Source organism: Pollicipes pollicipes, unplaced genomic scaffold (assembly GCF_011947565.3).
Source record: "Pollicipes pollicipes isolate AB1234 unplaced genomic scaffold, Ppol_2.1 Scaffold_1600;HRSCAF=1878_pilon_pilon_pilon, whole genome shotgun sequence".
NCBI classification, from domain to species: Eukaryota; Metazoa; Arthropoda; class Thecostraca; order Pollicipedomorpha; family Pollicipedidae; genus Pollicipes; species Pollicipes pollicipes.
This window is the reverse complement of record NW_023595962.1, coordinates 3,212,691-3,229,631: the sequence shown is the minus strand read 5'-3', so window position 1 is coordinate 3,229,631 and position 16,941 is coordinate 3,212,691. Positions and strand designations below refer to the sequence as shown.

Here is a 16,941-nt window from a genome sequence, read left to right as displayed (position 1 = left end):
CCGACACCACCCTGCAGCGGACGGAGAGAGTCGCATGTCGGAGCTGCAGGTCAGACCTCCCCCGCCCCGTCCACGCCACCCCCCGGGGCGTGGCGGGCACGACACCGCACGCGGACGCGCCCAGGAGTGCGTCTGCGTTGAAAGCGCGGTGGTTCGAGATGAGGATGACGGTGGTGACGATGCTGTAAGTGATGGTGATAGCTGATGGTGTAAGGTAGGTTGAAGTGTTGAGCCGTCAGTGAATTGTACGCGGTAACGTGATAAACGGATTTTTCGGTGAAAAGGGCCTGTGCCGGCCCGCGGCGCTTCGTGCGGTTACGTGGCGAACGACCCCCGCCTCCCCCTCAGTGTTCGAATTTTCGGCTACTTCTGTGGCAGGGATGTCGATATTTTTGCATGCTTTAAACACCCGACTTCGGGCTCCACTGCCTGTGGCCCCTCCCTTGCTTGATATCGGCCAATTAGCATCGAACCGTGCGAATGTCAACCCAGCATCTAAGCGCTCAGGCTTGACAAGTGGACTGAGAGGGCCAGATGGCTGGGTCGGGTCAAAGGACGACGGAGTGGCGCCGACGAACTGCGTTACGGGAACCCGCCGAAGAGTCAGGGTTCCTAAAGCATGCGTTTATAGTTAAATCCTGCACGCCCTTCTGGACGAATTTTGGACGCTGCCCCCGTCTCCCGTCCCGCGGTCTGACGTCTCGCCGCTCTGGCGCGCAGGAGGAGGTGCGCACCGTCCGGGAGGAGGCGGCCGGACTGCGCTCACAGGCGCAGACGCTGGACCGCGAGCTGGAGGCGGCCCGCAGCCAGGCCACCGGCCTGGAGCGCGAGCTGGCGGGCAGCAGGGTACGTGGGCCGTGCGTTGTGCGTTGTGCTGTGCGTCGTGGTGTTGTTGTGCGGTTTGTTGTGCGTGTGTTGTGTCGTATCCTGTGCTGTGTTTTGTCGTGTCGTGTCATGTCGTGTCATGTTGTGTCATGTTGTGTGTGTGCGAGGTGTCGGTACTTGTGCGGGCTTGTCAAACATCGGACGGCGTGCGCAGGCGCGCGGCCAGTCTCGGGCCCGCGTCACACGCACACGTGACGGGAGGCGATGCGATGCGATGCATGATGCGATGCGGTACGATGCGTGATGCATGAGATGCGATGCGTGCTGGATCTCGTGCGTGCCGTGGGGCGCCGCGTGTGCGAACAGGCGCGCGTTCGCCGGTCCGGCGCTGGCGGCGGCTGACAGCGGCCGGGGCGCATCGGCCGCCGCCGAGATGCGCCGCCGCGCGGCGCTGGGAGCGGCCCCGCCGGGCTCGGCGCGCCGCCTGGGCGCCGTTGTGACCGCGCGCCCCGCGCCCCGCCGGCAGGAGACGGTCGGCAAGTACGGCACGGCGCTGGACGCCGTGTACGCGGCCGTGGCGCCTCTGGTGGCCGAGGCCGAGAGCAGGAATGCCGAGCAGACCAAGGCGGAGGCGGAGAGCGACGGCGAGGTGAGCGGGCTCCGCCAGGGCGCCGGGACCGTCGGCGTCCGGGGGTGGGACGGAGGGTGGCGGCCGCGGCGCCATCGGCCGGCGGGGGGGGGGGGGTGGTCGATGGCGTGGTCGAGCGGAGCGCGCCCGAGGGCGTCGGTGTCTGCGCGTACCGGTGTGGGTGGCCTGCCGTGTTGGCGGGCGCGGGACGTGATGCGAATAAGTGCGCCCACCGCAGGCTTGAGATGGGTAACCTCGGGTGGCGTGCCAAGAGCAAGTGGCGAGAGCAGGATTTCTCTCGGTAAATGGACGTAAGTTTTGCCTGCGTGTGAGTGACCGATCCACGGGCCGATGCGGAACTGGTTCGCGTTGGTGTCAGGCGTCTGTCGGCCAGGACTGGCTGTGGATCGTCGGGCTGTATTTGAGGGGTTGGCGAGAAAGAGGGCAGCAGCGTCACCAAGTGCGTGCGTGCGTGCGTGCGTGCGTGCGTGCGTGCGTGCGTGCGTGCGTGCGTGCGTGCGTGCGTGCGTGCGTGCGTGCGAGAGAGAGAGAGAGAGAGAGAGGAGAGAGAGAGAAGAGAGAGAGAGAGTAGAGAGAGGAGAGAGAGAGAGAGAGAGAGAGAGAGAGAGAGAGAGAGAGAGAGAGAGAGAGAGAGAGAGAGAGAGAGAGAGAGAGAGTGAGAGAGAGAGAGAGAGAGAGAGAGAGAGAGAGAGAGAGAGAGAGAGAGAGAGAGAGAGAGAGAGAGGAGAGAGAGAGAAGAGAGAGAGAGAGAGAGAGAGAAGAGAGAGAGAGCTCGACAGTCCGTCACCCGGCGCCGCTCCCGCAGGAGATGCCGGACGCCTCTCCGGCCAGCGAGGCGGCCGCCGACGCCAAGCCGGAGCCCAAGCCGGACGACAGGGGACGCCAAGGAGGCACGCCGGAGCCGGCGGCGGGCGACGCCAAGCGACGCGTCAAGCCGGAGACGCCGGACGCCAAGCGACGTGGCAAGGCGGCCAGTCCCGAGCCGGCCGCCAAGAAGGCCAAGGTCGAAAACGGCCAGCCGGTCTGAGCGCCGCGCGGTGGGCGCCGACTGCGCGGAGTGGGAAGAGGCGGCCGCAGGAGTGGGGAGTGCGCGGTCGCTGTCAACTTTGGTGCGTGACGGCCGCCGGAGTGTGGAGTGTGGCGGCTGCCGGCGTGGAGAGTGCGCGGCCACCAGAGTGGAGTGTGGCGGCCGCCTGAGTGGAGTGTGAGGCCGCTGGAGTGTGGAGTCGTCGGGGGGCCGTCCGGCCGGCCGGCTGCAGTGCTGGTGGCTCTCGGAGCGGCATTGGCCACAGTCAGAGGGCGCTGTGCGTCGCGCGCCCCTGCTCTGTTCGCGCCGGCGCCCCGTCCGGCGCCGCGTGCGCCGACATCTGACCTCGTCCGGCGCCGAGAGCACCAGGCGCCCGGCCTGTCGGCACCGCGGCGGTGACCTGTGACCGAAGTCGGGATCCGGCCCCGTGTGAGGAGTGCGAGCCTCGCTGGGTCAGGGGGTGCGTGCGTGCGTGTGTGTTTGTGCGTGCGTTGTCTCACCAATGAAATCCCGCCCGGCGGTGCGCGTGCGTCCGTGGTTCCAGATTGTCTGCTCTTTGGCCACCAATACACGGAGACTGCGTTTGCGGCTTGTTTGACGTGCCAAGTCGGTTGGTCATGAGCGCCAGCTGGTGGCGGCTCCTGGAAGCGAAACGTTAGCGCTCGCTGAGACTTTGACCGATGAAATGGTGTGGTTCGCTTCACTCTGTCCTCCTTTCTCACTGTCCCTCTTTCGTCGGGCCGCACATTGTGCCGGAAGCGCAATGTGGGCCTGAGGCAAGGGCCTGAGATTACTGCATCCGCCAGAGCCCGCGCTTCCGCTGAGCCGTGACGTCAGAGGGACGACTGTCCCGCCTGCGCCGGGATTTCGCCGCCGACGTCACACGCGGCGTCTGTCTGTTCGTGCAGTGGTTTCGATGCGGGCATCGCTTTGGCTTGCTCGATCGGACTCACTTCCAGCCCCGCTGGTGCCGGGGCGTCGTAAGAGCTGGCCAGCCCGTGTCTGGAACTTCTGCATTGTGCATGATTGCGTTGAAAGCAAATATCCATATCGGGATATTGTCATCTGCTCAATATTGCGGATCCTAAGCCGGTACCCATTCGCCTCCATCCTGTTGCTGATGAACGGTGTGGTGACCGGCGCGCGCGCCATTTGCACTGAATGGATCGGATGCAGGTTTGAATGCGAGCCGCCCTGAAAATGAGTGCCGGCAATTGATAGTGTTTCACGGAGGCAGGCGAGTCCGTCTTGGTCGGCGACGGGCACATGCAGCAGCACATCTGAGCGATAGGCATGCCGTCTTTTAAATTTGAAAACCGCTGCCGGTGCTGGTTCCAGGTGATAATGTTTCAAAGCCCCACCATGCGTGGCGCAGACCAGGGCTGGATCTTGCTGCAGAGTAAGAGCTACATCTTCCCCTTCCCCGCCCACCGACGTATTCGACTTTATCCCCTTAAAAGCTGGGGTAAGTGAACTAAATTTGCGGAAAGTTCTTTGGGCTTTGCGGGAGGGGAAGGTTAGTTTTCGGTTGCTTACGGCGCAGATCCATAAAATCGCATCAAACGGTAGTCACGATTACCTGCATCTGGTACACATGTCTGTTGATTTGGAACTGCGCAGGGTTTAACTGGGTTTAATTAGAAGCACAAGGGACACGCGAAGAGTTTGAGTTTGAGGGCAAAAAGCCAAACTCTGCGCTTAAAGAGTTTGTCGTTCTGGAATTGTTGATTCGTTCCGATTATCTAACTGACAATTTACAGCTGAATCATCCGAGCAGAACTGCTTTTGCCCCGCCCGAACATAATGAACCGATTTTACAAAATTCTGGATCGATTTCACGAAACGCCTGTCGGCAGCCGCCTGGCGTGGAGCCGTCGAGCCCACGCCAGGCGCAGCGTCAGACACCGGTGCTCTAAGGTTTCGAGACAGGGACGCGCATGCTTACCACTGTGATTAGATATGATAAAGTGACGATTAACTAAGACGACGTGAGCGCTCGCCCAAGCCAGAATGTACGCATGAATCCGAAAAATTCCATCCGGCTCTGGGATTTGAAGCCGCAGCCTTTGGACATGGTCCTGTCCTGTAGTTCTGTATCATTGCGCCGCATACGCCGTCCCACGCCGCCTCCGCGAAATCGAGAAATCGGCGTTGGGCTGTCAAGTAAACTTTGACGCTTGAAAAGTATAAGAATTGACTCTAAAGCAAAACATGGCAGGAATGTTGGACACAGAAAGTGAGCGATCTTTTGCATGGTGGGATAATAATAGATCAGCTCGATAAAAATCCAACGCAGGACCTTCCGAGTCTCTTGGCAACGTTTACGCGGCATAGACATAAGGGGCGGTAATGATCCTATGACGTCATGAGCTGTGGTCCAAATCAGCCAATTACCTCCACGTTGGCTAAAGGCAGGCGGCGCTTCGGGCGGCGTCATCATAATCAATCCATCAGCATTTATTTAACATCCTGTCGGATCGCATACAATGGGAGGAACATCAACTATGCACATACGCATTACATGCTTGCAATATGCGTAACCGCCTACCAATCCACACACGAAAGGTTGCACTCGCCTTCTGAACCTTCAAGCCGATTATAGTACACAGTCATCTGAGAGACTCGGTCACATCCACAGTCATCTGAGAGACTCGTCACATCCACAGTCATCTGAGAGACTCGGTCACGCCACACTGGGGTCGCACTGGAGTAAACCAGGCAGCTCCCATCCTCCCGCAGGCCGAGTTGGCTAACCGCTTCCAATCTTGTGCGCAGAGCAACGACGCGGATCCGGCAAAACTATCGGCAAGCTCAGCCGGGACGGAACGGCAAGCACGGCTAGAGCCCTCAGCGGAGCTTGGCGCGAGCGATATGGAGAGTGAAACAGGCCGCTGAACTTTTTGGGGACAGCAGACCGCACCTCGTCCTGTATTGGCGGTGCACGCAGGACCTTGAGAGGGGGCCGTGTTGTGCGCTCGCCGCGGAGGGTCCTAACAGCTGCTCTTAAGGCAGAGACGCCCACCAGGCCTCCACGCGCTCAATATCCGCTGCAGTCAAAGCTGCTCGTGCGCTCCCAAGAAGAAGAGCTGGAACCACAATGGCGGCTTACAGAAATGCTTTCTCCTTTGCCGGAAGGCGGAGACCACTGACTGGTGCTTGAGCGTAAGATGACTTACGCGCGGGGTGCAGACGGGCGTCCACGTGGCGCCCGCTGCGCGGCTCCGGGCCGAGTACGGCACCCGGTCACCCGGTTCTGCGCGCACACGGCCAATCGCTGCCCACGCAGGTACCATTTGGACTCGTCTTAGGTAAGCCTGCCCCCCCCCACCCCGCCAAAAGAAAACAACGAAAGTGCTTAGTGTATGTGCAGTACCGGGGTGCACAAACTCCAAAGCAAGCACACCGGGTGGTGAACTCTTCAACAATCCTTGGCATGCGACTCACGTGATGTTCGTTGCTGAAGAGGATGAGATCGTCAGTATAAGTCACCACTGGGACATGAGAGCCATGAAGACGCGCTCCAAGACCGATGAGGTTCAGCTGCCTGATAAGTAGAAACAAAAAGCACTCGCAAGTTACGGCTGACAAAATCGCTTCCTGACGAACGCCCGTGAAACAATAAACCCAGCGACCGCTGACTGTCCAGCACTATGCGGGCTGACAGAGACGAATACCAGGCCTGCCAGGAAGTGGCCCAGCTCCGCAGAGGCAGGTGCTCAGCAGCACGCAACAGGAGGAGAACGTGCCGTGCTGTCGGAAGCACTTCCGAGCATCTAGATTAGCGGCGAAGACCGGCCCCGACTAATGCGCCACCGCGTATCTGCCTCCAGAAGGAGTACTGCTTCAGAAGCCCCTCGTGTCTCCATGAAGCCGAACTGCAACTCGCTCGATGCAAATGACGATTTAAGCTTACCAAGGGGCGGCATTTAAGCTTATCAAGGGGCGGAAATCACTGAACCGTGCGAGATCGATCGATGATTATCGAAGACGTCCAGACTGGACCCACGTTTTTTTTGCGGAGGCGCACAATCGTGTTGCAGACGAGGCTGAAACCTGCACCTGCAGGTGGTGAAAACAGGTCGGTCAAGAGCCGTGCCAAGGCCTGTAAAAAGGCTGGAGAAGCTCGACACAGAAGGTGCTCGGCCCGCGCTACACCGCACCTCAGACCACAGCACGACGTGCAGCCTCCTCAGCCTGAGTATGCGAAAAACACCAGGGTCAGCCCCAGCAGTGGCTCTGAACATGATGTTTCGCCACAACCTGTTTATTCGTTGACACCCCCCCCCTCCCCGGCTGCAATGAATAGAGCTCAAGTGAGACGTGAAATCCTCGGCCCACGAGCGGTACAGGCCGCTTTACAACCGCGCGTCCCGCCGCGCTCAAAAGGCGCGCAGTTGCCCGGGATGACGTCATGCGGCTAGAATCCGCGGCTCTCGGTCCGGCCGGGCACCAGCCAGCCTTCTCACGTGCCCGCCGACAGACTCTCAGCGCATCTCTGAAAAAGTTGTGCAGCACTGGTCCGTGGGCCCGCCACTTAGCGTCCAGAGATGAAACCAGAGCCGCGCTCTGCCGCGAGTGGCTGGGCAAGACGGCGTTCACCGAGGTGTCGGCAACCGCCAGGGTCTAGAACAACCGGCCTCGGAGGCTGCAGCATGGATCGCCGATTGTCAGCGCTCAAGCAAAACCGGTCAGCGCTGAAACAACAGGGCAGGGTTTCGCCCAAGCAGCCCGGCCAGTTTCCGCTTATATACATAGATACAAGGATATCTATTTACCGATTTGCACGGGCTCGCCACCAGACCTGCTGCTGGGCCCCGATTTTATTTTCGCGCAGCTCAGGCAAGAGAAACGGCAAATTTTTCACCATGCCTCGTGCGTTGCTACTGCTGTCTCCTGCTCAATAAGTGTCAAATATTGACAAATGTAGCTCGAAATGCTGAAACGAATCAAGTACGAACCCAACGTCAGGATGCGCTACTTTGCCACATATTGCATGTCAGCCTGTTTGCATCCGTAAATTTGCAATGTTGATGTGAATTTAACTGCGCAGAGTAACTATGCAAGCTGCGGTGAATGGGAACGGTCTCGAATTGAAACAGGAGTGGACTGCTTTTGCCACGATTCATTGTCTATGCCTGCTAATTGTTCCGAATTACGTGACGCACTCATTGTTTGGCATTGCTAGACTGCTCAAAATGATAAAGTTAAGTGGTACGCGGGACTCTGAACTCCCACAAAGGCGGGCCATGCGCTGACCAAAAGTCGTAGTTCTATGAGGAACAGGGGCGGAGTCTTTAAGAAGGTCCAAATATCCAACAACATGGATCTCTCAATTGCATAGTACGGATGTAGAGTGCGTGAGAGCTTGGACCGATCCGATGGGAAAAGTAAGCAACAGGATAACAGGGCGACGCCCGTTGTAACAGAGTGACACCCAAGGTAACAGGGTGACGTGTGGAATAACAGGGTGACGCCCAGGGTAACAGGGGGACGCCCAGGGTAACAGGGGGACGCCCAGGGTAACAGGGGGACGCCCAGGGTAACAGGGGGACGCCCAGGGTAACAGGGGACGCCCAGGGTAACAGGGGACGCCCAGGGTAACAGGGGACGCCCAGGGTAACAGGGGACGCCCAGGGTAACAGGGGACGCCCAGGGTAACAGGGGGACGCCCAGGGTAACATGGGGACGCCCAGGGTAACAGGGGACGCCCAGGGTAACAGGGGACGCCCAGGGTACGGGGTAACGCCAAGGGTCAACACGAATGGCGCAGCTAAGGGTAACAGGGTGACGCCCAGGGGTAACAGAATGGCGCAGCCAAGAGTAACAGGGTGACGCCCAGGGTAACAGGGGATCGCTCAGGGTGGCACATTCAACCAGGGGCGGCGAGGTTTAACGTAATGGAGTCAATCGATGCTTCCCTGCGCGCAGGCCAGGCCAACCGGTAGATGCACCACCCGATAGCTCAAAACACAAATCCCAGTGCTGCAATGCTGCGCATGTGGGTCATGTGCGTGGTTCCACTGCATCCGGTCAGTTGAAAACGCGAGTGATTTGCTCGTTGATTGGAGAAGCGACATGCGAGGAAACGCAGCGGCACATTGCCACGGTCATCAATTATTTTCTGCTGACGGGCCGAGGTTGGAGTACAGCAAGACTACAACAAACAGTATGCCAAGGGAACGGGACCCAATTTACAACCGGCTCTATGGTAGCAAATGTGTCATTGATGGTTGCTGAAAAGATTGACGAGCGAAGCGACCGGGCGGAACTTCGGCCGCCCGACATTTTCGATCAGACAGCGGACACGTCAATATGCGCTGCTTCTGGCTGGCGGCGGTGCTCGTCCTGACCCTGGTGACCCCGGGCCAAGGCCACTGGGTCTCGTCCCGTCGCGGTCAGAACCGCCGCCTGGCGGGCGTCTCCGTCGCCGAGACGGTCCCCGGACATCTCGGCCGCCCATGTCAGCTGGTCTGCCTGCAGCGTGGTGACTGCCGCAGCTTCAACCACCACCGGGTGGACGCCGTCTGCGAGATCTTCACCGCCACCGCTGCGACCACTACACTACTACGTCACCGGCGCCGACGGCTGGACCTGGTACGACGCCGTCTCCGATCCGTCCCAGGAGTCCAAAAGCCAGCTGTGGACTGACAGCATCTGCACGGACGGCGGCCGCTGCCGGGACGACATCTGCCTGCGCAGGCTGGATGAGCCGTGTCGGGAGCACAACCAGTGTCGGTACCACGTCACTGGCGGCACACAGTGTTCGTCCAGCAAGTGGTGTTCTGCGACTCGGCAGGCTGGAAGTACACAACCCCACACTTCTGCGAGAAGGCCAACATCGAGCTCACCACCGACGGCGAACACTGGGTGTTCAAGAAACTGGTCAATGGGATCTGTTCCATGGAGTTCGACGCGCAGGCCACTGACGACCTACGGTTTGTGCTCACCGAGTCCAACACACATTACTCCAACCGCTACCACTTTCGGATCGGCTACAATGGCAACAGCGCCACCTACGTCGAGAGGATTCAGGAGGGTGTCGGGAGTAACACTTTCGCCTCCCACTCAGGCGCTTTGCTGGACGGCAACAACTACCGCAGGTACGGATTGCACTGGTGCAGCGGCCAGATACGCTTCTACAGGCCAGGAATCGAGACCCTACATCAGCTGGGACGACCCGGAGCCCTTCTTCGCCCGGCTACATCGTATCTTCACCGTGCTGCAGGGACGGTGGCGCTTCCAAAGGACATGGTGGACCTCTGGATGGGGGACTGGTCCGATGACCGCGTCTACACCATACCCAGGTGAGGCTACTCAAGAGCGCCACCCACTCACTGCCGGGGCGTGTAACGCGCGCAGGACTGCGCCAACCATGTGGGAGGCGCGACGGTTGTTTGTCGCTGCAGCAGCCGCGATTGTTTGTCGCTGTCGCTGCGCGGCAATGCCAGATGTTGTAACGTGCTGCATTCAGCAGGCGAATTGGCGCAAAGCACTGCAGCGCACCTTGGAAAGCGAGATGAGCGTTAGTCTTTTCGCCGTTGTCGGGAGGGGCGGTCGTCTAAGATCCCCTCCCGTGGCTGTGGTTTGTTCGTTTTCGAGATCTCAGGACGGGACTTCCCACGGATTGTTTTGCGGGGGCCACTGAGCGTGACTGTAAAGGGGTCTCGGAAGAGAAAAGGCGCCGTAGGCAGGGATTGGTACCCTATCACAGTAAGCACTAAATTATAATTATATAACGCGACTCACATTCTCTCGGAAAGTGAAAAGGACGCCCGTAGGGCGGGGATTGATATCCTAGCACGTAAAGCACTAAATCATCATTATATAACGCGGCTCACATTCCAGTAACGCACCTGCAAGCCAAACATTCGCGAGGGACTTGCCGGAAGTTAATACGTCCCTACCCAGGCCTGCAAGGGCCACTGTGACCAGAAGTGTTTCCGAACACCGCACCTTGATCCGTCGCGGATCGCTTCGATGGCCTGTGGGCGAGTGCGCCTGCTGCCTACTGCTACCGGGCGCGGATAGCATGTAGGCAGCGGGAGGTAGCAGTAGGCAGCCTGCAAGGCAGAGGTGAAGCATTCATAACCACGCCTTCCTTCGCCGTCAGGCACTCAACGGTGCTCCGCCGCGCGACGGAGCAGACCTTCACGGTGAAGTTCGACTGCAGCGTCTCCTACGACTGCAGCTGGCTCGCCAGCGACACCGTGCTCTGGACAACTCCCACATGTACCTCATCGTAATCGGAAGGCTTGGGGCAACGAGCAGAGCAGGGTCAGGCGCCACACCCCCGGACGCGGATGGTGGTCCCTGGCGTCCAAAAACACGCCCAGTATCGTCAGCCGGAGTGAGATGCGCACGTTCCGCATTCGTTTCGAGCCCGGCCGGATCCGCGTGTATAAAAACAATGCGAAAACCGCGTTCCTGGACGCGACCGACCCGTCCCCGATCACCATCAACTTCCACGGTCCGCGCAGCTGCTGCGACAGCGCCGGCATGGACGTGCGACTGGTCAAGTACGACCGCAGCTGGAGCTACGAGGACGGCTTCCGCTGGAACGAGGGCCTGCTGTAGGTGCTGCATCCCATGCAGCTACGACATCTTCCACCTGTTCTCATAATCTACCGCTACTAGAGTTAAACGATTAGCCAGAGCAGCGTGGTAGGGGAAAGGCAGCAGCAGACGACACGAGAGCCAAACTGCTGTTTCATAACTGGCTTTGGCGGTGGTTTGATGCACCTAACGACAGAAGGACTGCAAGTCCTTCAGTGCTGACGTCACACCAGTGCTGACGTCGTTATGACGCTGAGACAAAACATGACCACGTTCGACACAAACTTGAGGGGTTATTGGTCAGGGAACGATTGACCATTGCCACCAGCGCCTTAGGTCAGGTCCTCCTTTGGCTGGTCGTGCGGTGTGTAGGGGACCACGTTTCCTGCAGGGGTCGTCGCCCGTAGGAACAACTAGTGGACACGAGTATTAGGGGCAGTGGTTGGTCGTGCCAGCCGAAGTCGAAAAGTTTGGTTGATTAAAAACTGGTGAAATCTGGTGTAAACTGGTGCAAACTGGTGCAAACCGCTTTGGTCTTTGGTCGGTAACAGAAGCAGCTGTGGTATTTTTGAACGGACCATTAGTAAAGCTATTTTAGTCATTTTGACGCACCACACAGCTTTCAAAAACTTTGGATAAATTGGAAACAATGGACAGTAGAAAACGTTAGGCCCTACTCACGCTAGCATTATTGAACAGAGCCTATTTTTGCCAGGTGGTGCCGCTCACAATTAACAAGCAACCACAATTTGGTGCCAACAGCACGGACATTTGGACACACAGGGCCGAAACCTGCGGTTTGATGCAGGCCAACGGCAGCTAGCCAGGCACTGTCCAAAAGGTCATTTGAACGAATAAGGTCACGTCAGTCGGTGAAATATTTACTTTGCCGGCCGACGGTGCCCCCAAGACGACATCGTGCGCGCAAAGCTGCACCTTTCGCGCGCAAGTATTGCAAATCGCATGCCGCATCTCTGTGATGCGCCGCTTTTGCCCGCCCGAATATACGATAATATACGATGTATAATATACGTATATAATAATATACGTTAATATACGTTAAATTATATACGTTATGGGAAGGCCGAGGGACGTGCACGAAAAAACGAAACAAAGCCTGACAAACTTGTTGCATGGGCAGCTGACAGTCCGCTGCCATTGCTATCAATTGTGTTGTACGGAAAGCTTGACAGCCCGCTGTCATTGCTATCAAACGGACACAGCTGCTATTTTCGGGCTTGATTTGAAGTATTTTTCCCGGGCTGCCACATTATGGCCTAAACTATAGGCCAGGCCAGAAGTAGTTAGCTGTGCGCAAACGAGAGCGACTCGAAAAAGGTCATGTCCGCCAATGAGAAATTAGAATTGCCGGTCGTCAGTGCTTCCAAGCTGACACCGTGTGCACAAGGCTCCTCTTCTGCAGACATGTAAACGTGTTTCAAGTCTTTCGCCCGTGTCTGTGCAAACCACCGCTCCAGCCAGCCCACAAGCATGAGTGATACGCTGACGTGGGATCGACCGAATAAACTCGAAACCAAAGTCCGACAAGTGTGCTCTCCTGTCAGCTGATCGCCCTATACCACCGCTATGGCATGCACATAGTCACAATCTTCGGGTTTGGCATTTTTCTCAGGCCGCCGTATTATGGCCACCCTGCGGACGCGTAGACGGAAGTCAGCGGGGGAATTTCACAAAGAACATGTCGGCCGATGAAGTATTTCTTTTTTGGCCGATAGTGTGCTCACAATGACACTGCCTGCGCAACGTTGCACCTGCCGGCCAGAAACGAAGGTATTTGGATTTGGACGCCGTGTTTTTACAAATCACAGCCCAACCGACCCGCAAGTGTCAAGTAATACGTTTTTGGGAGATCTCCGAAAAACAAACTCCAAAGCAAAGCCCGAGCTGTGTATGTGCTGAGGTGATGATAGCCCTATACCAGCGCCGTTGAATGCACACAGTTGCAATATTCGGGATCGATTATGAGCATTTGCAAAGGGGCGCCGCATGATGACCATCATTAAACGGGAAGTGTCGGCTATGCGTTGTCAAGGGGATATTTGAAAAAGGTCCTGTCGGCCAGTGGGACCGTTACATTACCCGCCGATCATATCCTTACGATTACAACCTGAGCGCGCGGTTTCATCTTCTGCACACAAGTAAAAGTAGTTCAATTGGACGCCGGATCTGTGCAAATCACCACCACGCCCAGCCCGCAATCAGTGAATGATACGCTGATGGGGGGGGGGGGGGGGGGAGGGGGGAAGGGGTCGGCGGAATAAAACTGAAACCAAACATCCGAGGAGTGTGCTCCACTGAAGCGGATAGCTCTATACCACCGCTATCGAATGCACACAGTAACAACCTTCGGGTCTGGTTACAAGCGCTGTCTCCTCGTTGCCGAGTTATGGCTATCTCTCCACGGGCAAGGCTGCTGTAGTTAGCCATGCGCCGTTAAGGGGGTGATTTTGCAAAGAATGCCACGCCGGCAGAGGAGATGTCTACATTGCCGGCCGACAGCGATTCCAATATGACGTCGCGTGCGCAAGGCTGCACCATCCCTGCACACGCAAAAACATTACAAATTGTCCGCCGCAGGAGTGGCAAGTCACCGCGCCAACAAGTCCGCAAGCATGAAATCGGGATTACGCGAGAACAAATTTAGTTTACTAGTCGACCGTTGCGTTGCACTGGAAGCTGATAGCCTTATGATATCGCTATCGCATGTACACAGTCGCAAGGCTTGGGGCTAGATTAGAAGTATTTTTGTCCGGGCCGTTATTCTAACCCACCGTGTACGACCAGGCTGGCAATGGTTATCCACGCACTTTCAGAGGGGATTTCAAAACATGTCGTGTCGGCTTATGATAGTTTTACGTAACCAGTCGGTAGTGCTCTCAGGCTAACATCATGTGCACAAGGTTGCACCTTCCGCACACATGTAAATGTATTTCAGATTATTCACTGCATCTGCAGAATTTACTTCTCCAACCAGCCAACAAGCATTGAGTGATACGTTGACATGGAATCGAACGAATAAAGTCGAAACCAACATCCGACCGTGTGTTCTATTACCAGCTGATCGCCCTACATGGTATACTATATGGTATACCACCGATATGGTATGCATACAGTCATGATCTTCGGGGTTTGGTCGCAAGTATTTTTTTTCAAGGCCGCCGTATTATGGCCACGGCTTTGCGGACACGAAGGCCAAAGCTGACCCTGCACAGTCAACTGGGGATTTGGGAAAAAGGTTTTGACGGTGATGAGAGATTTACCCTAGTCGGCCCGATTGCCTTCTCACATAAACTTATTATTCTAGGTTACATCTTAGGTGCAAAGTGAAAGTATTTCTAGTTGTAGCCGTGTCTGTGCAAATCACCGATCGAAAAGGCCCGCTGGCAATGAGTGGTACGTTGTTGGGGATCGACCGAAAAAAAACAAACCAAAGTTCGTTGAGCGCACTCGACATAAAATCAAGTCGCGGCACTCCCAGCTAGGAAAAGGAGACAAGCATAAAGGAACAGGCGAAGAGGTGGTACAGGCCCGACAGGAATAGTGTTATGCCATGGGCAAGGACAAAAAATACATGAGAGGCCGTAAAGTAGTCATTAGCCAGTCAGCTAATAACAGCCCTCTATAACCACCCAGTAAGCTACAACCACTCATTCACAGTATTGTAAGCGTTGTACAGTCACACAAGTCGGAGGGGCAATTGACTGGTCATATTCGTGTTGTGTTTTGAGCCTGGATATCCAGGGAGTCCACCCAGCCAAGCGGGGCTTGTTGCTGGGAGAACTCCCGAGCCAGCGCCGTGAATTTGGGTACAAATGCATGACTTTAACTATATCAGGACGTGATTATGGAACATGAAGGAAGTTATATATGAAGCGAGTTACACACGTGCAGGGCAAAAATAGCAATATCTTCAAAATATGTTGGTTACGTTAATATGCATTCACAAAATGCTTGCGGATGATGTTCTTGACGATGGTTTTTGATGCAGAGATATCAGTTATTCTGGGAAAATGTGAAATAATGGCATCGTTCCACAGTTTACGGCTAAGGCAAGATGTTGTAAATAGCTAATATTCTGCCGTTTAATCTCCAAACACCACCACTAACTCTATTTGTTAGTATAATGAAATAATTACATACATTAATTATAACAATGACAATTATATGGTTATTAATACGTTATGTCATCAATATATATTAATGTATCAATAAATTATATTATTATATAAATACAAAACACATATTAAGTTAATTTAGATGCACGCTTAACGCTCACCCGAATCAGCGTTTTTCATGACACAGACTGATAAGGGGATTGATACACACCGTGCTTCTGGCCTTTACAGCAAATAAAGATAGAACTAGCGAAAACATCAATGGATTGGTCTCAAAGAGATCTCGCGATTCGGAGTAGTTTTTATGTTATAAGGTCGAGTTTTTGACCACACTATGCCAAGTCACAGGCTTCACTTTCGCAAGCATCGTATTTTCAGGTTACATCATACAAACAAGAAAATACCTCGTGGCGACACGAAAGTTCAACAGTCGTGCTGCTGGTTCAGCTCTGAGAGCAATGGCATGCATTGTTTGCATCTACTGTATGAATGTTTTGACCGTGCATTTATTATATATGGCGCCATTAGTGTAACAACATCGGCCCGCCACCTGTGTTCCAAGGCATCGTTGGTTGCCGCCGCCTCCCGCGCCGACCGTCGATCGTTGTTGCCGAGGCAACGAAAACAACAATCATCATCGCAGTCCGTTCAGCTATGGCCGCACTCCGCACTGCTCGGGTGTGGAGCACGTTCGCATTTGCTGTCGATTTTTTTCCAATGTAGAATTGAGCGAAGAGTCCAAATACCGATGTTCCGGACGAAATGATGGTGCCATCATTTGGAAAATTGATTTTTATGATGAAAAACATTGAAATCAAAGCATGGTGTCAATAAGTAAAATTGGCTCACTTGACCACTTAGGACATTACATTGGCTACTTATCACTGTTTGCCAATGAAGGACGTATGCTATAACTGCGGAATTATCAACGTTTAGGAGCATCCCTGTCGATGCGTCATTTCACGTCATCACCAACGGAAAATGTCCGGGCAAAAAGGTCTTAAAAGGTCAATATTGCGATTGAAGCGTAAGATAACCGCCAGACCACGTTCTGTGCACATCCCGAAGGGTGGCAATTATTTGGCAATTAATAAAAGGTGGCAATTAATTGGTGGCAATTAATTGCTTCTCCGATAATCATCCACGGAGATCCTCCATTTGCGTTCGACAGGCCCCGAGGATGATTCGTCATTTTCTTTCGACATGAGTCGTGCACAGTCGGCGGTAATTTCCATAGCCGTGGCGAACAACTCTCCATCTTGACCATGCTCTAAAAATTCGCCGGGATCCTCCAGAGGAACGGAAAGTTAGTCTGCGATAATTGTCCATGTTGGTAGTGCTGAATACCATTCCGGATATTTTCCAACATTGAGCAGAATTCCGGAGAATTCTCCGAGATTAGCTACCGGCCGAACACGCCCTGAGTTGGCGTGGAATGACCCTGTTGTTGAGAACAGGGACGGTGTAATGAATTTATCGCTCTCCCCACCCAGACATTTCTGCCAAGAAGAATTCCTGTTATCTTTCTTGACATCACCTGCCGTCATTGTTGTTAATGCCATCATTGCTCTCCGCTACTGTTTGGTTGTACACTTGAATAACGGACGTGCGAAATTCTCAAAAACGTGCGTAGATCATAACGAACAGGTGGGAACAAATATGGAACGAATTCCTTAGATCCACATTAGATTCCGCTGAGATCACTGATATTCACTTTGGGTGAAAAATGGCTCCGGTCACAGCGCCGAGTA

The 16,941-nt window shown here is 55.2% G+C and overlaps 1 protein-coding gene across 1 annotated transcript; it reads left to right on the top strand.

The window, feature by feature from the left end:
• Nucleotides 1-31: 31 nt before the first annotated feature.
• LOC119092764 (translation initiation factor IF-2-like) lies at nucleotides 32-2,501 on the top strand. Its single transcript, XM_037215721.1, has 4 exons — nucleotides 32-49; nucleotides 721-846; nucleotides 1,352-1,474; nucleotides 2,280-2,501. The coding sequence occupies exons 1-4, from the start codon at nucleotides 35-37 to the stop codon at nucleotides 2,499-2,501; spliced, it is 486 nt and encodes a 161-aa protein (XP_037071616.1). The 5' UTR covers nucleotides 32-34.
• Nucleotides 2,502-16,941: the final 14,440 nt, after the last annotated feature.